Source organism: Tachypleus tridentatus, chromosome 3, assembly GCF_004210375.1.
Source record: "Tachypleus tridentatus isolate NWPU-2018 chromosome 3, ASM421037v1, whole genome shotgun sequence".
NCBI lineage: Eukaryota > Metazoa > Arthropoda > Merostomata > Xiphosura > Limulidae > Tachypleus > Tachypleus tridentatus.
This window is the reverse complement of record NC_134827.1, coordinates 97,933,009-97,958,359: the sequence shown is the minus strand read 5'-3', so window position 1 is coordinate 97,958,359 and position 25,351 is coordinate 97,933,009. Positions and strand designations below refer to the sequence as shown.

The following is a 25,351-nucleotide window of genomic DNA, read 5'->3' as shown; positions in this document are numbered from 1 at the left end:
ACGATTTGTATTCTCAAGACAGCTGGTTTGGGTATTAAAAGTTTAATTAAACTGACCAACGTTTCGACCTTCTCAGGTCATCTTCAGGTTAATACATTTTACTTCATCACAAATTCTGTCATAATTTGTTCTCAAGTTTGAAAATCCTAATTTTTCTACTATTACAGAAAAAGTAATTGATATTCAGTGTGAGCATTGGATTTAAGTTACATTCACCAAACGTTCAGCAGTTGGTCTGTGGGAGGCACTCAACCTTTGTACCAAATGTACAAACACATAATAATGAAAACAGTACCACACTCTAGTGTGAGAATAAATAAATAAAACTTCTGTAAATGATTTTGTATATTATTTCAAATATTTCAAAATACAAAATAATAATAACCGTAATAAAATACCCAGTAGATTATCTTTCTTTTTTTTTTTGAAAAATACATAAATAAAACCAGGTGTCTCTTGCATAATAATATTACAAGAAAAACGTGAACATAAGTGACACTGTAATAATGAATATATGTTTTGACTCTAGTTGGCTTTCCTTGTTTGCAAGTCCAAAGTGCTTAGTTGTAGTTACAGACAGGACCATGACGTTATAATAACTATATATCAGCAGTCGATATATAACTTTAAACTTTAGTAAAATGTAAGCATACAGTTTACATGCCATATTAAATTTTAAAACTGAAATACACGTAGTGATAATCTGTGGATAGCTGTACCATACATATATTATTGTTAACATTGTTCTTTTACTAACATTCGTACATCATTTTACAATACAAATGTTCTTTATTGCTTGTTTTGTAACATTTTCTACCTTAACTGAATGTTCGGGTATTCTATAAATCTGTCTAATAAAATGTAATATCACGTGCATTGATTTTATTTTACTTCTTTAATTCTTACATAATTTTGGGAGGCCCGGCATGGCCAGGTGGGTTAAGGCGTTCGACTCGTAATCTGAGGGTCACGGGTTCGAACCCCGGTCGCACCAAACATGTTCGTCCTTGTGAGCGTTATAATGTAACTGTCAATCCCACTATTCGTTGGTAAGAAGAGTAGCCCAAGAGTTGGTGGTGCGTGTTAATGACTAGCTGCCTTCCCTCTAGTCTTACACTGCTAAATTATGGACGTCTAGCGCAGATAGCCCTCGAGTAACTTTGCGCGAAATTCAAACAAACAAACATAATTTTGCAGTTGGTCCCTCAAAGACACCAGCTGTAGAGGGGACAAAGTATTGACTACTTTACACGTTAAGTCGTTTAATGCTAATCTTTTATTGGCTGGTGATTCTTGGTTTTATCCCGCATTCATGTTTCTTGAAGAAACACCAGAATTATCTAAAAACTACGTAACAGCATCGTGCATTACCCAGAAACGCATGTGAGTGGCATTAGTTATAAATTAGTAGTACAGTTATCTCGACTGAAACAACAAGTTCAAAGATGAACAACTTAGTGGGTTTGTCACTTTCTGGTTTGCCATCTCAGCTATGGCATAAGCTGGAAATCATCCAAAACCATGTACGAAACAGGAAATTGGACAAAATAAATCAGGAAAACTGCTGACAGCCATGTAATTAATAGCACATTGACCGCTAGCATTTCCTATTTAAATTAAACTGTTTTATCAACACGTCTAGATTACAGAAAAAAATGGATAAAATTTACCATAACAGATGGACGACAGAGAAAAGCACGTGAACTTGATCAAATCAGCACTGGAGTTTTTTTTTATCAAAGTTCTAAAAACTTTGGGTTTTAATTTCATCCTAACACATACCAATAAAAGGTTCAAACAGCAATACATTGAATCTTCCTGCAAGTCCGCTAATTGCTGCTGAGAACACCGTGTATTTTACATTTAAAAAACAATTATTTTAAACAGGTTTTCAATACAGTTACTCCCCCTTCAAGCCCGATCATTATTGCTAAGAACATGATGTATATTGCATATAAAAATCAATGATTTCTAAACAGGTTTACAATACAGTTAATCCTCATGCAAGTTCGCTAATTACTGCCCATACCAATACCAGCCGGTCTGATATACATTTGTTTATTTCAAGTGGGTTTCTCTTCATCAAGAAGTTTCATTCTTATCATACAGGCACATTTAGGCACTGACTTATTTTGTGCCAGGTTTTATGTTTAACATGTTAAACGAGAATGTAGTTCATACCAAAAACTACTTTACTAAACCATATAACAGTAGCTAAACGAGAATGTAGTTCATGTTTGTTTATTTGACTTGTTTTCGAATTTCGAGCGAGCAAAGCTACACGAGGGCTATCTGCGCTAAGCATTCCTAATTTATCAGTGTGAAACTAAAGAGAAGACATCTAGTCATCACCGCCCAACGCCAACTCTTGGGTTACTCTTTTACCAACGAATAGTGGGATTGATCGTAACGTTATAACGCCCCCACGACTGGGAGGGCGAGCATTTTTGGTGCGACTGGAATTCGAATCCGCGACCTTCGGATTACGACTGGAGCCTCTTAACCACCTGACCATGCCCGGGCCCTGTAGTTCCTGCCAAAGGATTCACAAATAGGACAAATCAATTTTAATTTTATCAATTTTTTCATCCAGATGACTACTTGAAAGTTAGGCTAAATGAAAATATGTTTAGAATACAAGTGTAATCAAACTCCAATTGTTCAATTCTTAAACTTACGTTAATATTTTTGACGACACAAAAGCTTCTAAAATACTGTAGTATAAATTTATTTATTATTTTACCCGATTTATTTTCTATGGAATCTCACTCTTCGTTTGTGTCCAAATAATTTTTTTTCTTAAATCTTTGTCTTTCATTTGAGTTTGTTTTTTTTATCGAATTACTGGAATCTCTTCTATTTTCACGTTGATATAATTGTTTTCCATTTTATTATTATTATTGCATAAAATAGAGATTTTCCATCCAAACCAATTTTCTCTGTAGAAGTTTAAAAAGCTACAGATTGTAAAGTTAGAACGAACACATTTCGACGACGTGATTCTGCCAACGTAGTAAATACTTTAATAAAGCAGGATATTACGCCTTAACAAGGTTTAGTTTCAGTTTTCGATGTACGTGTTATTATTAACGGAATTCAATAGGACTCTCCAATCGTCCATTTGTTTACATTTACTGTTTATCGTTAACAGAATCCCTTACCTTATTTCTAGTCGTCATCACTCCTATAATTTATCGTTAACAGAATCTCTTGCCTTATTTCTTGTCGTTATTACTCCTATAATTTATCGTTAACAGAATCTCTTGCCTTATTTCTTGTCGTTATTACTCCTATAATTTATCGTTAACAGAATCTTTTTCCTTATTTCTTGTCGTCATTACTCCTATAATTTATCGTTAACAGAATCCCTTACCTAATCTCTTGTCGTTATTACTCCTATAATTTATCGTTAACAGAATCTTTTTCCTTATTTCTTGTCGTCATTACTCCTATAATTTATCGTGAACAGAATCCCTTACCTAATCTCTTGTCGTCATTACTCCTATAATTTATCGTCAACAGAATCCCTTACCTTATTTCTTGTCGTTATTGCTCCTATAATTTATCGTCAACAGAATCTCTTGTCTTATCTCTTGTCGTCATTACTCCTATAATTGATCGTCAACAGAATCCCTTACCTTATCTCTTGTCGTCATTACTCCTATAATGTATCGTGAACAGAATATTTTACCTTATTTCTTATCGTCATTACTTCTATAATTTATCGTTAACAGAATCTCTAGCTTTATTTCTTGTCGTCATTACTCCTATAATCTTAATTCTTGACATAAAACTGATCTGATTTTGTTATTTACGTTAGTTTTACTCTTCTGTTCCCCCATGTAATAACTTTAGTTTCTAATTGTCGTAAGTTCGTGTGTTAAAGAAATATTAGATACTCGTGTCATGTTTTGCCCTTACTCACTGTTATGGCCTTTGTCTTTTAGAAATGTTATGTGAACCATAACAAACCATTATCAAAAAAATAAAATAGTGAAAGAATAGGCAAGCTTTATTGGATGTCATTTGTTTTCTTTTCTTGTTCAAATTCTATTTTAAGCTTAGTGGGATTCAGTCCTTATTGCAAAATCATTAACCGGACACGAAGAATTCGCTGTTACACAATTTTTACTTTAGTTCCTTTGTTTGTTTTAAAACTTTTGCGCAAAGTTACACAAGAGGAAAGTGCACGTAGTTGGCCCTAATTTTAGGGTTAAAAATTAAAGCAAGAAATCTCTTAATATACCTGAAACTTGCTACAGCAGAAAGTGATATGTAGAGTCTCAACTTTTTACCAGTTTAGTCCGGTTTCATCAGCTACAATTTGTAATGTAGGTAACACGATAAATCAGCGAATGGATACATCGGTACTTAATTGGTTGAGGTTTACAATGGTTAACCGGTTAAAATTGAATAAGAATAACGAGCAAAAAGATAACTGAATGAATAAAAATAAAGCAAGCATAGAGAAAACAGGAATAACGTACAATATATCCCGTAAAACAGGAATTAATAGTGTTTGATGCGGTGCCTAGTAACTATAGTAACTGTAACGTATTAATCAGACCAGGAATATCATGAAATACTGTAGTGGTTCATAAGTAGGATCGCTCATTTGTTTTTTATTTTACATTGTTTTTCTAGCCTACAACAAAAATGTCTGTGAATATCGTAATAAAACTTGCACAGTATTTTTAAGCGCATAATTCTTATTATATAGGGAATTTTTTTAAGTTTATTTGACCACATAGTAAATATCCGAAACTCTATAACGGTTGACATTAAATTGTATTAATATATATATGCAAAAACGGCTGGTATGGATAGAGAGAAAACCATGTAGAGGAGCGAACAACGTTTCAACCTTTTTCAGTCATCATTACGTTCACAAAGAAAGAAAGAGGTAACTGACCGATAGCTGACCACATGTTTGAAGGGGGTTGTGTAACTGAGTGTAGGAATGTAGAGGGCGTGCTTAGATGTTTGATTATATTTATTAATATAGGTATAAATTTGTTCCTTTGTATTGGTTTATTTTGGGCTTCAGTTGTTGTATAAGTAAGGCTTCTTTAATTTTGCGTTTGTTTCTGTTTGTTTCTTTATTTAGTATTTGAGTGTTTCTATGGTTATGCTGTGTTTATTTGATTGCAGTGTTCGAAAACGTGTGAAGGTGATTTTTTGTGTTCTTTGAATCTGGTGTCATCAAATCAATGCAATCAAATTGTGTGAATGTAGTCTATAGTTTATACGGAGTTTCACATGCATACGTTTCTAGCTGGGTGCAGGCAGAGGATGTACTTTAATGTTTATATGGTAGACACGACACATGTACAATGACGATTACGAACTCACTTTTACAACTGTATTGAGGTCGTGTATAATTTCTTTATGTATAAGGTTTGTACCCTTTTGGAGACGATGCTGCTGACAGGATCACAGCTTTTACCACTACGAAATCGATTTCTGCCCCGTTATATAAAAGTCTAGACTGTCTTCTACAACATGAATATTTAAACCGTAGTTTAAAAGACAGCGCCAAGCTCGGTTTCCAGTAACCAGGTCAGCAATCACGGTGATGGTAAGTGTCGGATTGCAGGCACGTAACTGTGAATTTCATAGATACTGTGGATATAGTAGGCATTCTTGAAGCTAACTATAAGAGGCGGAAAGGACAGTGGAAGCAGGAGATGACAATTCCAGGCAAAAGTTAGAATTTTTGTGTATATATATTTTATTTAGAAAATATTTAGTTTCAAAAAAGTACGCAACACCAAAGGCTCATCAGAGTTTAGGGTAATTACAGTGGAAGAGGATGGTAGAATTGTTATGATACAAACTCTATGAGAAACGGAAGAGAAAATATTATATTAATAAAATCATTTCATAAATGTTAAAATTAACACGTTTTTATCATGTAGAGCGTCCAGAATGTCACTGTAAGAGTAAATATGGCAGCTGTAGCTGAACTGTGACTGACCTTAGTATGTACAGCTGCAGCTAAACTGTGACTGACGTTGTGGTGGACAGCTGTAGCTAAACTGTGGCTGACCTTACTGTAAGCAGCTGTAGCTAAACTGTGGCTGACTTTAGTATGTACAGCTGTAGCTAAACTGTTATTGTGGTGGACAGTTGCAGCTAAACTGTGGCTGACCTTACTGTGGACAATTGTATCTAAACTGTGACTGACCTTACTGTAGACAGCAGTAGCTAACCTGTGACTGATCATACTGTGGACAGCTGTAGCTAACCTGTTACTGACCTCACTGTGGACAGCTGTAGCTAACCTGTTACTGACCTTACTGTGGACAGCGGAGAGGGGGAGAAGGAAGGGAGAAATACAACACTAATAAAAATATTCAATATACTTATTTGTATAAATATGTTACTACATTATAACACGTTGTCTTATATTTGTATTGAATATATATGAGTGCATTATAGAACTTGAAATAATTCATATTACTATCTATATATACGACTTTACAACTTAAAAAAAGTCTGCATGTATGTATATAAATACCAGCCAACATGCACTTGATGAACATGGATGTGTAAAAACTCACGTGCTTACAAAATCCAGTCCATGCACCACTCCAGTACAGTCCCTCCAATCCAGTGTTTACATATTCCCCACATGGCTACAAGGGTATAAATATAGTATATATATATAATTTACATGGATATACGTAACATGTGATATGTTGGTCACCATAGTGATTATGTATTCAGTACCACTATAATAACAATGTGGCATTATCAGGAACAATAACCATCCAATCTTCATGAAACCAATCCATGAGTTGTCACTGTTTTCCGAGAAAGCATCATACACCAACTACGTATGTCATAAAACTGGACTGTTTCAAATAAAACAATATTGCTATTATGTCAGTTATGGACATAAAAACATTAATAAAACAATTGTTAATTTAAGAAGGGGAGAATAGGGATCCTCAAATAATTACAGAAAGAAGATAGGTAGTTTAAAGTGAAAACATAATAGAAAAAAATTGTAAAACAACTTTATGAGTAAAAGATAGTTTTAAAATTATTCCTCGAACTACAAATCCTTATTTTGACGTTCATATATTACAGCTTTCAGAAAAACCATAAGCTAGCTTGTTCACTTTTTCTTTCGGTTTCATTTTCATTTTAAACTATCTGTCTTGTTTATGTAATTTTTGAAGGTCCCTCTTTTCTTTGTTTGTTTTTGAAATTCGCGCAAAGCTACTCGAGGGTTATCTGTGCTAGCCGTTCCTAATTTAGCAGTGTAAGACCAGAGGGAAGGCAGCTAGACATCACCACCCACCGCCAACTCTTGGGCTACTCTTTCACCAATGAATAGTGGGATTGACTGTCACATTATAACGCCCCCACGGCTGAAAGGGCGAGCATGTTTGGCGCGACGGGGATGCGAACCCGCGACCCTCAGAATACGAGTCGCACGCCTTAACACGCCTCTACTCTTTGTTTAAATTAATAATTTTTCTTAATCTTGTTGGCCCCAGCATGACCAGGTGGTTAAGGCACTAGACTCGACATCTGGGGGTTGCAGGTTCAACGAACATGCTCACCCTTTCAACTGTGGGGGTGTTATAAGTGACTGTCAATCCCATTATTCGTTGGTAAAAGAGTAGCCCAAGAGTTGGCGGCGGGTGGTGATGGCAAGCTGCCTTCCCTCTAGTCTAACACTGACTGCTAAATTAGGGACGGCTAGCGCAGATATCCCTCGAATAGCTTTGCGCGAAATTCAAAACTAAACTAATAATCTAGTTATATTATAAATTCAACTGAAGGAGAAAAAGAAAGATTAACACAAACACTAAAATTTTGAAACAGAGGTCAGAAAGGATTAAACGTATACCGCAATAATAATTATTTTCAAGTACAAACTGTTTAATTAATAATGCTATCTATGTTTCGCGTCAGTTTGTACTTCTGGATTTTCTGAGAATATCGAAATTATTATGCTAAAACGAATGACTGTGTTCGAATACATGTTCACGAACATGGGTGAGAGGTTTATGGTTGTTTGTTTTTGAATTTCGCGCAAAGCCACACTCGGGCTATCCGCACTAGCCATCCCTAATTTAGCAGTAAGACTAGAGGGAAGGCGGCTAGTCATCACCACTCACCAACAACTCTTGGGCTACTTTTTTGCCAACGAATAGTGGGATTAACCGTCACTTTATAACGTTCCCACAACTGAAAGGGCAACCATGTTTGGTGTGACGGGGATTCGAACCCTTGACCCTAGAATTACGAGTCGATCGTCTTAACGATCACCTAGCCATGCCTGGCCGAGATGTTTACGTTCTTTGTTAGTGGGTTTATCCAATATAAAACTCATGGTATTTTTCACAATTTATTTGATATATGGAATAAGTGTTTCCAGATCCTTAACGTTTCTTTGGTAGAATTGGTAGAATTTTCTGCCTGGAAGAAACACAAGTTATACAGGCAAATTAATTTGAAAGTTTTCAACATTTTTTTTACTCCCAAGATTTTCTAATTAGATGTGCCAGACACTCGTGATAAAAGGATGTGTGCAGTAACTAGGGTGTACATCATTACTTGTTCATCTAGTTTAGAAAAGGCTTTGTCAAAGTAGTCTAGAGTAGAACCGTTTTGGTTATGTAATTCCGTTTTCAGTATCCCAAAATAAATAATTTTCACAGAACGAGTTTTTACGATTTTAAATGTTTGTGAACTCTCGTGGTAGGATTTTCAAGGCACGTATGAATGTTTGGTCGTTTAAATTTTAAACTAGCAGACTACAGGCCAGAAAAACCAGTCAATGGAAGCCAGAAAAACCAGTCAATATAACCGATCGAAAACTTTTGGAGAGCCCCTGTCTGACCGAATAGTGGGATTTGGATCTCTCTTTTACACATCACGAACGCCTAAAGCGCTGATTGCGTCTTCTGCGACAGTGGACCGCGAATCATCAGCCAATCACTGAACTGTATTCACGCAAGCATGGTTGTATATACAAAAATATATTTTGTTTTCTACAATTTCATTGCGCACCCAGAGGCCTCCATCAATCACTGGTTTCTAAAATCGAAGTTCGACGTCGTTTTGTTTTCATATTCTTTACGCTATATGAAACTTAGTGAAAACAATAAACAACACAGATGACATTAATACACAAACAGGTTTGTATGGAAAAACGTGCTCACAAAATATTACTTTTTATCGTGACACATTTAGTGTCTTTATCAAACCGTGTCTCTTTCATCCCACGTTAACTAAAAGAGTTTTCAAAACAAATGCTATATATACAAAGAGAACGTCTGTTAATAAACATACTGTATTATAAAAAACGTAGACATTTGGATGACAGAAGACGATGAAGGGTTGTCAAAGTGGTAAACATATATAGTTTGAAGACATTAATTCGGTCGGTAGCTTCTGAACAAGAGCTGTTTTCTTTGAAAGAGTAATACGTGTTCATTACGTTACAGTTACATTAGCTGAATTTCTTTTAGTGGTAAACGTATGTAGTAAGAAGGTTTAAAAAATCGGTAACTATCAATTTAGATTCTTGGTTAAAAAGTATCTGATGACATTTACATTTTAACTCCAAGGTGCTGTCTTTCTGCTTTCATCTGCTTTCTTTCAATCTATAAAAGTTTTGTTTTAAAAAAATCATAAAATCATTGGAACCATATTAATATAAAGTGAAGAACAGCAGTGCCCTCTTCGTGTGGAATAGAATGGTCTACTCTTTTATAATAATATTCTGGGGGAAAGCAAATCAAAAACCTTTGTTTAGTGTGACGCTAAGTATGTGACACTACGTATGTGAAACTATGTATGTGATACTAAGTATGTCACACTACGTATGTGAAACTATGTATGTGATACTAAGTATGTCACACTACGCATGTGAAACTAAGTATGTCACACTACGTATGTCACACTACGCATGTGAAACTAAGTATGTGACACTACGTATGTCACACTACGCATGTGAAACTAAGTATGTGACACTACGTATGTGAAACTATGTATGTGATACTAAGTATGTCACACTGTGTATGTGACACTACGTATGGCGAAAGTGAGCTCAGAGAAATGTCTAAGTTTAGCATGTTTCATTGGACAAATGTTTCCTACTATTACTTCTTTTAACTATTCCGTATTCCTGATCCCACCATCGATTAACTACTCCCTATTCTTGATCCCACTATAGATTAACTACTCCCTATTCCTGATCCCACTATAGATTAACTAGTCCCTATTCCTGATCCCACCATAGATTAATTACTACCTATTCCTTATTCCACTATAGATTAACCACTCCCTATTCCTGATCCCACTATAGATTAACTACTCCTTATTCCTGATCCCACTATAGATTAACTACTCCCTATTCATGATCCCACTATAGATTAACCACTCCCTATTCCTGATTCCAATATAGATTAACTACTCCCTATTCTTGATCCCACTATAGATTAACTACTCCCTATTCCTGATCCCACTATAGATTAACTACTCCCTATTCCTGATCCCACTATAGATTAACTAGTCCCTATTCCTGATCCCACCATAGATTAATTACTACCTATTCCTGATCCCACTATAGATTAACCACTCCCTATTCCTGATCCCACTATAGATTAACTACTCCTTATTCCTGATCCCACTATAGAGTAACTACTCCCTATTCATGATCCCACTATAGATTAACTACTCCCTATTCATGATTCCACTATAGAGTAACTACCCCTATTCCTGATCCCACTACAGATTAACTACTCCCTTTTCCTGATTCCAATATAAATTAACTACTCCCTATTCCTGATCCCACTATAGATTAACTACTCCCTATTCCTGATCCCACTATAGATTAACTACTCCCTATTCCTGATCCCACTATAGATTAACTACTCCCTATTCCTGATCCCACTATAGATTAACTACTCCTTATTCTGATCCACTATAGATTAACTACTCCTATTCATGATCCACTAGAGATTAACTACTCTATTCATGATTCCACTATAGAGTAACTACCCCTACTCCTGATCCCACTACAGATTAACTACTCCCTTTTCCTGATTCCAATATAAATTAACTACTCCCTATTCCTGATCCCACTAGAGATTAACTACTCCCTATTCCTGATCCCACTAGAGATTAACTACTCCCTATTCATGATCCCACTATAGATTAACTACTCCCTATTCATGATCCCACTATAGATTAACTACTCCCTATTCATGATCCCACTATAGATTAACCACTCCCTTTTCCTGATTCCAATATAAATTAACTACTCCCTATTCCTGATCCCACTAGAGATTAACTACTCCCTATTCCTGATCCCACTATAGATTAACTACTCCCTATTCCTGATCCCACTAGAGATTAACTACTTCCTATTTCTGATCCCACTATAGATTAACTACTCCCTATTCCTGATCCCACTATAGATTAACTACTCCCTATTCCTGATCCCACTATAGATTAACTACTCCCTATTCCTGATCCCACTATAGATTAACTACTCCCTATTCCTGATCCTACTATAGATTAACTACTCCCTATTCCTGATCCCACTATAGATTAACTACTCCTATTCCTGATCCCACTATAGATTAACTACTCCCTATTCCTGATCCCACTATAGATTAACTACTCCATATTCCTGATTCAAATATAGATCAAATATTCCCTATTCGTGATCCCACCATTCTGTGAAGTTTTGTTTAGGTTACTTTCCTTCTGATTGACGTATTAAATCATGCATTTACAGAAACAAACATATACGTATCTGCTTCAGGATACGCTAGCAAAGTTCCCAAGTGAAACAAACAAGTAGATCACACTCTTGTTACACATTTCTTTATATCTACGATAAAATCGCATTCGGCTTTGAAATGATGAAAGTTTGTTCTCTTGTTCGTAAAGAGTATTAACACATTATGTGAACTCAGTTGCATAAAAACTGCATTTATATTGGAAAAAATAAAATAAAATAAAATTTCTCTCTTTTACAAACTGTTCGCACACCTCAGCATAGCCTAGTGGTTAGCATCTTAAACAGAGAGTCTCAGGTTGAAACTATGGTGCTATCAAACCGTTCGCAGACCCCAAAATAGCCTAGTGGTTAGCATCTTCAACAGAGAGTCTCAGGTTGAAACTATGGTGCTACCAAATTGTTCGCAGACCCCAGCATAGCCTAGTGATTAGCATCTTAAACAGAGAGTCTCAGGTTCAAACTATGGTGCTACCAAATTGTTCGCAGACCCCAGATAGCCTAGTGGTTAGCATCTTAAACAGAAGGTCTCAGGTTGAAACTATGGTGCTATCAAACTGTTAGCAGACCCCAGATAGCCTAGTGGTTAGCATCTTAAACAGAGAGTCTCAGGTTGAAACTATGGTGCTATCAAACTGTTCGCAGACCCCAGATAGCCTAGTGGTTAGCATCTTAAACAGAGAGTCTCAGGTGGAAACTATGGTGCAACAAAACTGTTCGCAGACCCCAGCATAGCCTAGTGGTTTACATCTCAAACAGAGAGTCTTAGGTTCAAACTATGGTGCTACCAAACTGTTAGCTGACCCCAGCATAGCCTAGTGATTAGCATCTTAAACAAAGAGTCTCAGGTTCAAACTATGGTGCTACCAAACTGTTCGCAGACCTCAGCATTGCCTAGTGGTTAACATATTGGATTCAGAGTCTCGGGTTAGAATCATGGTGCTACCAAAAAACATTAAGTTGTGAGCAGGGTATATGAGTGGCAGTCAGCCCGTTAATCTGTAAGAGTAGTCGCTTCAGTCGGTAGGTACTGCCAGGTGTTTGCCTTTTTTCTTTTTCGTCCTTATTTCAAAATTGAGAACAATGACGTCAGCGGCATAGGTTTCTTTCGGTCGAACAACGAAACAAACAAACCGTCTGACAATTGACATATTACACACACCACTTTTACTGATAGTTTGGCTTTGTGTTAGAAAGGTCAACAAGAAAAGTGGTAAGCCTGGCCTAATCACCATTACATCCACGTGTTACACTGTTTGAGATAACCTACTTTTCACTGTCGCAGCTGATTTTCCAGGAGGTAGCTGAGAGCGCTCCCATAATACGTAAGACCTCGTTCTTTCGGCATACTTTTTAACTGGCTGAGGTTTAATTTTGTTTGTCTGGCTTGTGTTGAATTTCTCGCGAAGCTCCAAGAGGGTTACCTGCGCTAGCCGTCCCCAATTTAGCAGCGAGTAGACTAAAGGGAATGCAACTAGTCACCACCACCCTCCGCCAACTCTTGGACTACTCTTTTACCAACGAATGGTGGGATCGACCGTCACATTATAACGCCCCCACGGCTGAAAGGGCGAGCATTTTTGATGTGATGGGATTCAAAACCGAAAACTGCAGAATAGGAGTGAAGCGCCCTAATCATCTGGCCATGCTAGGTTCTTGTTTATCTATATCAAGCACGTAAAACAAATATAACATGTAAATAGAAACTGAAAACAGTGTGACAGTTGGAGGAAGCGTTCTATATGTGTGAGTGTTGAAACATACCCACAACAATTAAAACAGTAATAAAATGTGAGAAAATGAATAAAATCACAGCACAACTTCATTATTATTAACTGTATTACGATTTTAATTACGGTGTGGTAAAGCAGCATTACTTTAATGACACCTTTATCACTATTACGTAAGCACAATATTATAATTACGGTGTTGGAAAACAGTATTACAATAATTTGTTTGTTGTTATGCGCAAAGTTACACAAAAAGCTACTCACTTTGTAAGTCTTCAGACTTAACACTGAGCCTCTGTAGGTGGATAATACTACGATAATCTATAATAATAAAAATGCCTGTCTCTGAGTACGTGGACAATTGTAGCTCCAAGAGGAAAGACCCTTGAAACCTTAAATTTTGCACCCAAACAAAATGGATTTTGAGGATGTGCACATGGTTATCATTATTTGAATTTGACTCCAAAAATGTTAGCCAAATTTTTGCCCTTAGGCCCCATAATTCTGCTTCCTGAAAGTCAAATATATATATTTTTTCTAATTTTCACTTACTTAATGAGCAATACGTAGGAGTTTTCTGTCTCCCCCCCAAAAAAAAACTGTGAAAAAGAACAAAATTGGAAAAAAATGTTTATATCAAAAGTAAACAAAACTCAATATTGTATGAATCGAAACAGTCAAAAGCAACATGGAAGGAAACAAAAGCATTCGGAACCTCCCAGGCCCCATGGAATAGACTTTGAGAAAACTAAAAAAAAAATGATTGAAACGTTCATGAAATAACACCAAAGAATATTCAGATTATGATGTCATCATTACTATCAGCTCCCTCTAGGAAACATGTATATATTAAAACATTGAAAATATAGCTTGCAAAAATATTATTACGACCCAGTGTTCTAGTGGAAATTTTATGATCTCACATTTTAGAAAGTAGGTAGATAACAAAGCAAGAAACATAATAAACAATGCCCGTTTGGATGGCAAGCATTTCTTGTCTTGTGATGGAGAAAAATGCTAAGAATTACTCGTGCAAAGATCCACAAGAGGCTTTCTGCGCATTACTGTTACAAATTTTAAACGAATGTACTACATTGAAAGCCGCAAGCCAACAACACCCATGCGCAGCAAACCTTTTTTTTGTGTGCGTATGAAACAACGGGACTCGAACAAAGAATCTTTAGATTCACGGGCCGAACACGCAAAATACTATGACAATATTGGCTCGCTTCTGAAATATATACATACATATATACATTTATTTTGATGGTATTTTATAGTACTTTTAGAAACGTTACAGATGTTAGGTGGAAGGAGTATGATGTTACAATAAAAAGTTTAATAATGTAGGCTTAGAAAGTTCTTAAATATTTAGCTTCAGGTTTTCTGGTAAATTCGATTAGTAGATTATAAATACGAGAGGGAGTGAAGTCAGGAAGTATTTTTATTTTCTAGCAACCATTTTATTTTCAATTACTTTATCGATCAACCGTGGAGTTACATAAGTAAGTTTATTTTTACGTTAGTGTCGTGTGGTTAGCGTGGAATTTACGTTGGAAAACCATTTGTTAATGTGGCCTACCAGTCACACAACAGTGGTGAAATTTGTAAAAAAGTTAAAGAAGAAATAAACTAATTTATTATCGTCACATGAACTTTGAATAATCTTCATCACATAATTTCAAAGAACCCCATAATGAAAAAATAATATCGTAACAGGATTTTGAACAGAAACAAGGGGAAGACTGACCAAGCAGAACACTTTATAAGTTGCTTTGTTTCTTACGGTAAAAACAAAGCAGATTTTTCTCCATAAACTTCACATTTTTCTATTTACAAACTGGCCACGTTTTTTTGTTTTTTTTATGTTAGAGACTAGTTTCACAGGTTCTAATTCTCAAACATCAAGTTTTCACTGAAACTGGTCATGTGTACAAAGTAGCACAAATCTATTTTTTATTTTTTTATCCAATTTGTACTGCTTATACAAACTCTATTGATACTCTAGTCATAAAAACGTGAGGTACTTCCCACTCGTTACAACTGTTCTCGCCCTACGAGTGTATTACAACGGGGTTAGTGTGCGTGTATGAATGTGTATATTTCCGCATACGTATCTCGAACACTAATAGACCAATACACGCGAAAATTTTGCACAGGATGGTTTTTTTTGTTTTTTTTTTAACTTCGCACAAAGCTACTCAAGGGTTATCTGTGCTAGCTGTCCCTAATTTAGCAGTGTAAGACTAGATGGAAGGTAGCTAGTAATCATAACCTATCGCCAAACTTTGGGCTACTCTTTTACAAACGAATAGTGGGATTGACCGACACATTATAACGTCCCCACGGCTGAAAGGGCGAGGATGTTTGGTGCGAACGAGATTCGAACCCGCGACTCTCAGATCAGGAGTCGAACGCCTTAACCCACCTGGCCATGCCGGGCTTGCACAAGATGGAAAGTCAGAATGGAAAAATTTTCCCCAAATTTGGTCCAGATCCAAAATTCAATTCTGGACCACTTTGAAGCTTTATATATATATATATATATATATAATGGAGAGATAGGACGTTTTTCGTGGTTTTCGAGTAATAACTCTGTAAAGTGTGATCAGAATTCTACCGAACGTCATGGATACGTTGAGGATGTGGTTCATCCTCACACTACAAATAAAATTATCTGAGTCGTTTATCATTCTGGGCCTGAGGAGGATTTTCTGAGTTTTCAAAGGTTGAATGTGACTTTCTTCAATGTATAGTCTAATAGAAATGTATCAGCCTCTCTGACTGCTTTTGTTAATAACGTAACTTGAAAACAATTAGATAAAAGGTCTTTTTCAGTCATTTTAACAAAACACGTGAAATATGCTTTTTTAAAACAGAGGTGTCGCTAGCGTTGACATACGATGGCCTTGCCCTCTTTCTATTTGACAGCCGCGTCCCGAATTCCCAGTTGTCTTGAAAAATCAAAATAGGAAACAATGATCGGTATTATACCGAAACGCCAAAAGTTTCTACTTTATTATTGTTATTCTGTTTCTACGATTACTTTTTAACCGGTAAGTTGTGAAATAATCTAGTTAAACATTTGACAACGGTTCATCCAATGTGCGTCCGTTCAGAGAACACCCACATCCGCCTCATGTCTTCTCTCCTGTCTACGTCAGATGTTAGTTTACTCGCAAAGCTACTTATAACCTGTGTTTTTTTTTCTTTTACGCACGGTTACTCTGTTTGTATAATTATTTGTAAATGTTAATTTGCCACTACAACGATAAGTACTCACTATTTTGTTTGTAAAATCATTTACACATATCTTCTTTCTCTGCTGGTATAGCGAAATGTATTTGTTGTTAAGTCATTCATACATAACTTAGTTTATCCTCTTTGTATCATACATAACTTAGTTTATCCTGTTTGTATCATACATATCTTAGCTTACCCTGTTTGTATCATACATATCTTAGTTTGTCCTGTTTGTATCATGCATATCTTAGTTTACCCTGTTTGTATCATGCATATCTTAGTTTATCCTGTTTGTATCATACACATCTTAGTTTACCCTGTTTGTATCATACACATCTTAGTTTACCCTGTTTGTATCATGCATATCTTAGTTTACCCTGTTTGTATCATGCATATCTTAGTTTATCCTGTTTGTATCATACACATCTTAGTTTACCCTGTTTGTATCATACACATCTTAGTTTACCCTGTTTGTGTCATACATATCTTAGTTTACCCTGTTCGTATTATGCATATCTTAGCTTACCCTGTATGTATAACTTTTTTCTGACGTTGTTTTAACATTACAACTATTTTGTATTTGTACTAATTAAGTTGTTTATAGAATCATTTACATTTACATACCTAACTCAGTACAACTAAATACACTCCTATGAGTAGTATATGATTATTTACCCATGTTACACCACTAAAATATGTAAATATACACATTGCGATTAGTATGATTATTGACCCAAGTTACACCACTAAAATATGTAAATATACACATTGTGATTAGTATGATTATTGACCCAAGTTACACCACTGATATATGCAAATAAACTCGTAAGTCTTTTTGAGTTATTTACTAAAGTCACACCACTGATATGCATAAGTAAACTCGTTAGCTATTTTAATTTATTTACTAAAGTCACACCACTGATATGCATAAGTAAACTCGTTAGCTATTTTAATTTATTTACTAAAGTCACACCACTGATATACATAAGTAAACTCGTAAGCCTTTTCAAATTATTTACTAACGTTACTCCATTTCTATCCTAATAGTGTTATAACATGTGCATATCAAAGCTATACACCTCGATGACGTATATAAGTTTGCAGTTCAATGCAGACTCACTAACGCACACATAATACAGGATTGAAATTTAACATTGGTGATGTGAAAATTTGCATGAACGTGTATCAATAGGTTCGCGTCCTTCAGAACACGTCACAAGTACAGTGTGGTCTAGATACATACTTTCATTGTAAATAGAACAGGTACATGACAAAAAATGTCATAAACGTTCGATTCAAGCGTACAGTCAGTTGGAGTTTAAACCCAGCAGGGACAGGTGGTTAAGGTACTCTCCTCGCAATATGAAGGTCACGGGTTCGAATCCCCGTCAAACCAAACATGCTCACCCTTTCAGCCGTGTGGGAGTTATAATTTGATGGTCAATCTCACTATTCGTTGATAAAAAAAGTACCCCAAGAATTGGTGGTGGATGGTGATGACTAATTGCCTTCCCTCTAGTCTTACGCTGCTAAGACTAGATAGCGCAGATAGATAGCCCTCGTGTAGCTTTGCGCAAAATTAAAACAAACAAACAAACAGTTGGAGTTTGAACCTGGAACTTTCATAATTTGAAAGTCACTAGATCTGTAGCACGAGTCACATGTGCAGATAGGCGTTTTACGTCTTTCTTAAACAATATTCACGTAATACTACATACATTCGACAATCGCTGTCCCTAATATTGAACTGGTAAGGCAAGAAGGATGGTTGACAAAAACAACCCTCGCCGATACGTAGGTTACTTTAATCAAATAATAGCATTTGACTTGTCACTCTTATAGCGTGCACATGGCCCCAAAGTGCGGAGTGCAATTTTTCAGCAAAGGGATGCGAACCATGAACAATTGGATTCATAAACTGGCATGTTAACTCCTAGGCCACGGCTGGTCGGGTAACTGATTGAATTTTTGCCATATTTTTCGTTCACTAAACGTTGGTTAAAATGTCATCAAATAAGTTATATGGATTGTGTATAAAAGTAAGATAATTTATTGTTGTTATTATCGTTGGCGGATCATGACCAGGGTTACCAGTTGTCCCAGTAAATCTGAGATCGTCCTTATCTTTAGCCTTATTTGCTTTGTCCTTCAGAAAGACTAAGCACATTTAACTGACCCAGTTTCTCTGTAATTAAATGCGAGTTTCATATGCTCACGGTTTCTCATTGTAAAGCCCGGTATGAGCAGGTGGTTAAGTGCTCGATTCGTAATCTGATGGTCGTAGGTTCGAATCCCTGTGGGAGCGTTATAATACGATAGTAAATCCCTTTATTCGTTGGTAAAAGAGTAGCCCAAAATTTGGCGGTAGGTGGTGATGACTAACTGCTTTCCTTCTAGTCTTACACTGCCAAATTAGGGACGGATAGCGCAGATAGTCCCTGTGTAGCTTTGCGCGAAATTCATAAACAAACCTAATCTTTTAACGAGCAGCTGTAGGAATTGAGATTTGAAACTCCGCCCATTGACAAAAATAAGGAGATTAAAACAACTTTGGTGCGTTTGTTTTTACTGTTATTACACCAACTATACAAGTTTTTAACAAATTGAGATTTTGAAACGCAATATAATAAACGACAAATTATTTAGTAAATGGTATAGACAGTGATTTTGTAATTTAAATGGTTTGAGAGTTATTACAGTGTCTCTTGTCTGTTTTGAATTTCGCTATCTGCGCTAGTCCTCCATGGTTTACTGGTGTAAGACTAGAGGAAGGTCATCACCAACCATTGCCTACTCTTGGACTATTCTTTTACCAACGAATAGTGGGATTCATCGTCACATTATAACGCCCCATGACTAAAACGGCGAGCATGTTTGGTGTGACGGGGATACGAACGCGCGACCCTCGGATTACAAGTCGACAGCCTTATCCACCTGGCCATGCCGGGCCTTACAACGTCTTTCCGTTTGGTTTGTGTCCTGCAGAGTTATCATGGGACTTCAGTGATGTGGTCGCCTTCTTCTAGTTCCGGAAGCCTTCATGGGTGAAGGACTTCTCAGTTTTACTGAAATGTGTGTGACTGAAAAGATGACATGCGAAGCAGAATGCAGCATCTTGGGTCACAGAGTACTCTAACCACGAGTGCTGATCACGCCAATTCTTGTTGAATGACCTTGACTGGTCGCTGTATTCTGTGGCCGGGTATCTCTTCAAATCTGGACAGGTAGGACGACTATCTGGAAGCTTGGATCCTGGTGGTAGTTTTTCACCCTGGGTGTGAGTGGTGCCCACCTTGCAGCTGGGGTCCCGCACTAGTCGTGTCCGCATTCTCACCATCACGATCACCACTGTCCTTCTCACTTGCACCACATTTGTTTGTGGGACCATCTACTCGCGGCCTCTTCTTGGGTAGCAGGTAGTGTTGCATAATCAACCCTATGTGTAGTATGACCGGTTTATGTTTTGGTGGGTGATATCTGACTATTTTCTTGTGTGTTGGTGTCCTTGTTTGAAAACGAGTCGCTGATTTTCATTTCCTTTTATTAATCCAAACTGAGTGTGTGTCCCAGTGTGAGACTGAGTACCAAATAGAGCGAGAGCCGCGTAAACAAACATAACTTCCTTTTATACAGGGCCCGGCATGGCCTAGCGCGTAAGGCGTGCGACTCGTAATCCGAGGGTCGCGGGTTCGCGCCCGCGTCGCGCTAAACATGCTCGCCCTCCCAGCCGTGGAGGTGTATAATGTGACGGTCAATCCCACTATTCGTTGGTAAAAGAGTAGTCCAAGAGTTGGCGGTGGGTGGTGATGACTAGCTGCCTTCCCTCTAGTCTTACACTGCTAAATTAGGGACGGCTAGCACAGATAGCCCTCGAGTAGCTTTGTGCGAAATTTCCAAACAAACAAACAAACAAACAAAAAAACCTTTTATACAGAGCGCGCGAACGTCAAACTGACCCCCGAGCCGACTGACTGCTAGTACCACTTCGTACTTCCAAGTTGTGTTAGTTTATATGAAACGAATGGTAGTTTCTCTCTATATATTGGCATTATGGCTTGCAAAGGATATTCATTTGAAACATCGAAATCAAATGAAAAAAGATATAACATACATACTATTGGGTCATTTACCATGAATAAGGAACAAATAACAACTAAACATAGTTCAACATTACGAACAACTGCTCTGTGGCATTGAAATCACCCAATTATATTTATAGTACATGAACATATTCGTAAAATACTGTTAGAGAAAGTGTTTATCTTTAACCACATAGCACAAGTACGTAATTAGAGGGCAGTGATAATGTAAAATTACATGGCTAATTAGGGAACACAAACACAGCTTTGATAGGGCATGTTGTAAAGCTGTGGGCAACTAATGGGAGTGAGCGGGGAGGTGGCGTGCGGCTGGCATTTGGATCTCGATCGGGCTGAGCCGATCGTTAGCCGCACCCAGAGCGTACACCATGGTCAGCGGTTCGGTGATCATACGCTTAAGGCGTTCAAATAAAGCAAACCCGCGGCCAGGATATTGAATGGTCATAGTAGCACCAAAACAAAATGTCTAAATTTCAGTTGACCTTCACAGAAAGGCTGGTTTCTTCACATTATTCATACAGGTCAAACTGTGATTGTGATATTGTTCTTATTATCATAAGTGTGACAAGCACCTATTACAATAATGTAACTACTACATTACATTAAATTAGGCACTTCTAAATAGCCCAATGACAATTTGAAAATTCGTTCTAGAATTGTTTAGAAATGTTATTTGGTCAGTTAACATGTAAGGTTATTATCTAATCATAAGTATAACATTAATTGGATTGTAAGTCACAATTTTAAATGTATGCCACAATCATCTGTACAATTTTGAATGACTGATACACAATGCAAAATTATCTCACAGGGGACACAACACTGGCTAAATGCTTCATAGGTTTGACCTGTACACAATACACTTATACATGCATGCTATGTTTTACTTTTCAATAAAAGATAAATGAAATTAATGGGTAAATACCTGTGAAACCTTTGGTTTATCAAGTAAAATCACTGATGATCTGTTGTAACTTGAAATCAACGTGGTTGTCTAATCTTCGTCAAAGCTCAAGATAGAATGGCATTACACAGGGAGCGGTAATACAGTGCATGAGTTTCAGTGCATTCAGTACGTTGCTATGGGATGCATGACACATACTTCCGTCTTACTGAAGACGTTGAGTTCTACAGATCTATGTCTCTTTGATGTTAATTGTTAAGCAACAACAACAATTGTGTTTTCCATATCTTATGAATATATGTAGGTAACAATATTGGGGGGGGGCTGAGTAATAAGATGTTGAGTGATCATTAAAAGTATATGTACACATTCGTTGCTTAGAGCTAGAAAATGTTTAATTGTAAAAACTAAGGGGTGGTCCGGCATATCCAGGTGGGCTAAGTCGTTCGACTCGTAATCCGAAGGTCGCGGGTTCGAATCCCCATCTTACCAAACATGCTTGCCCTTTCAGCATGGGGGCGTTATAATGTTGCAGTCAATCCCACTATTCGTTGGTAAAAGAGTACCCCAACAGTTGGCAGTGGGTGCCTTCCCTCTAGTCTTACACTGCTAAATTAGGGACGGCTAGCGTGGATAGCTCTCGTGTAGCTTTGCGCGAAATTCAAAAAACAAACAAACAAAAGATAGGGCGTAGCCAAACTGCAAACCGAAGGATTCGCTTTTTGTGATCTATTGCTGTGTATCATGTAGCGTTATACAAGTGACGGCCACATCCCGCTGTATCTCAGTAGTTAGAAGTGGATGCGATTAACCTAGTGGTCTTCCGTCAAGTCTGTCAGTTTAAAATCGAGAACAGAAATCATGACTAATTAGTCTTTGCAAATACGTGTATCCTTACGTGAAATTCTGGAACGAACACTAGTTACTATTCATAGTTACCATAAATCGATTAAGATTTAGTGAGCAATTACAAGACGCGAGCGTTTAAAATAGCTTTGAAAATTAATAACAAGAAAGTACAAAAGAAAACAGAGTAAAACACAGTGCAACAACAAACCATATTCATCCTACTATGAAATATATGAAGGAAAAAAAACGTTTCTTACTTTACGTCCCTGCTAAATGTATTGTAAAAAACTTGGAGAAACCGCCAACCTCCTGTAGCTACATAGAAAGCAAAAGTTGTAACCAACGCTTCCAGTAGGGAGCCACGTGCCAACCACATCAAAACAAACCCGCCGAAATACCACTTTCTCTCCATTGCCTAACACGCGCAGTATTGGAGTATGGGTTTAGGCTCGGTTACTACTGCTTTTTCTTTTCCCACCTTCAGCTGACTAGTGCTAGTACGTGGGTGCATATAATATAATGAAGTAACGAGATATTAAGCGTCTCTGCACCGTCGATGTTTGTGCTTCCTGAAGGCCGAACGTTTCCAGATAAATCAACGCACAGTTACTGAAAGATGTCAAATCGTGACATAGTACGGTAAATATTATATCGTTGATTGGTTGTTTGATTCAAATAATTATCTACGGGTCAGTAAAACTCTGCAAACAAGTCATGCCACTGTGACTGGTTTGGGACACTTCAACCAAGTGTTACAAGTGCTTTACAACATTTATAATTGCAGCTTTAAAGTTTCCTCAGAATTAATAAATGAGTAGTCAACGCTCGAGGGCAAGAAGCTAGGTGCCTAAGGCATGAAGGGAAGGGAGGAGAGCGAGGTCACGTGGCTTACGTCAATATATGCTTGTAGTACCAAGGAATATCACTAGATGGCAATAGTAAGCAGGGCAGAGGCCTCGAAACAGTATCACCACAAGGTCAACAGAATGTCTTCATGGTATGACCTACATGCTTACGTGTCCCAGTCTGTTAATGGAAAATGTTTCATTTCAATTGCATAAATGTACAAAACTATATTATTCATGCATTACCGTTTTGATTTATTTCATAATTTCAATATCCATGTAACCCATAATAAAGTGTTAAAATACATAAAATGAACATTTTATGTTCAACTGTGATACATAATTCAATTTGCAATCTTTATAGTACTGAAAAAGAACATTTTTCATATTAAAATAGATAATTTATAACCAATATATTCATTCGATTAATAGTTTATTATTTTTATGAACAACAATTAAACGTGTATTTTCAAAGGCTGCCTGTGTTTTTCACCTTCCTCTGTCCTTCCACCATCATAAGAAATCTACAAATTTAGGCACCTAAGAACTTGAAGCTCTGTGTGAATGTATGTGCCTTATTCTTGATGGTTCTGGCTCTGGTTACTAGTTTTACACCCATTTTTTACGATCTTGTGATTTTGTCCTCCAATTCTTAAACTCAGTAGAACCCATTCTACCTAAACATTGTTCAAATGTTACGTGTTCTTTAAACTGTCATAAGCTCGTAAATCCCGCCCTTTTGTAAATAAGGATTTCCCAATTGTATGACTGAGTAGATCAAGTGCAGTCACAAACGTAACGTTTTTCAAAATATTATTTGTTTTTTAAATAATGAACGGTATGGTCAGGTGGCTAGAGCGCTGGACTCCTTATCTGAGGATCACTGGTTCGAATCCCCGTCATACTAAACATGATCGTCATTTCAGCCGTAGGGCTGTTATAAAGTCACGGTCAATCCCACTATTTGTTGGTAAAAGAGTAGCTCAAGACGGCTAGAGCAGGTAGCCTTCGAGCAGCTTTTCGCGAAATAAAAAAACCAACAGAAACAAACAATTATAATAACACTTAACTATTTTAATCTCTTACCTTTGTTTCAGATTTGGTTTTGGTTATTAAATATTTACTAGCAGAAACCACAAAACATTTGTGGGCAAATGAGCATCTTTATTGCCACAGTATTTCTTTAAATACGTAACTTTTAGAATAATACAAAATAATTATAATCCTAAACACCGAAATCTGCAAGTCCACCTGTCTTAGGCCTAAAATTAGTTATTAACAACGGTCTATAATCTTTGCCAAATCGTTTGCATACTGTTCCATGTTCATGTTACTGTCTACATGCATGGAGTAGTTTTTAAAATAAATACCTTGGTAGTAACAGAGAAGATAGCGCCTTCGCTTTGGCAGTTGCCACTCCTGCAAGACTCGTACTGACATGTTAAACTCACCAATGTTTTTAACCCAAATTGTCAATAATCATGTGATCAAAATTCTTAATTTCTACCAAGTGCGAGGTTAAAGTAGGATTGTTTAGTCTTCGAGCACCCCTGTGGGTTAATATTTCCTTAGAAATATTAAACTTATTCCTAAAAAAACTGTCAGAATTGCGTGTATGTGAAGGTAACGTATGATATGACAAAGATGTACGAGTTGTTATTCTGGTCTGTTTCAGATGTTTTGAGCATTTTGTTTATTTAAAACATTCACACATCTGTTTTGTGTATTTTGTCTTATAGCAAAGCTACATTGGACTATCTGCTGAGTCCACCGAGTGGAATCGAACCCCTGATTTTAGCGTTGTAAATTCGTAGACTTACCGCTGTACCAGTGGAGGACCATCTATTTTGTAAGAAATGGTCTGCTTTTGATGTAATCTCTTTTGAAAGATATCAACGCTTTGTTCAAAC

The 25,351-nt window shown here is 36.9% G+C and overlaps 1 protein-coding gene across 2 annotated transcripts in view; it reads right to left on the bottom strand.

The window, feature by feature from the left end:
• The window catches only part of LOC143247558 (long-chain fatty acid transport protein 4-like), a 55,195-nt gene extending 31,757 nt beyond the window's left edge, over positions 1-23,438 (bottom strand). Inside the window, exon 1 of one of the 2 annotated variants that reach the window (XM_076495832.1) lies at positions 22,854-23,438. In XM_076495832.1, the coding sequence (XP_076351947.1) occupies positions 22,854-23,008 (155 nt within the window). In that variant the 5' untranslated portion in view covers positions 23,009-23,438. The remainder of the gene's footprint in view (positions 1-22,853) is intronic. The other variant, XM_076495833.1, reaches the window with a different exon arrangement.
• Between the last annotated feature and the right edge of the window lie 1,913 nt (positions 23,439-25,351).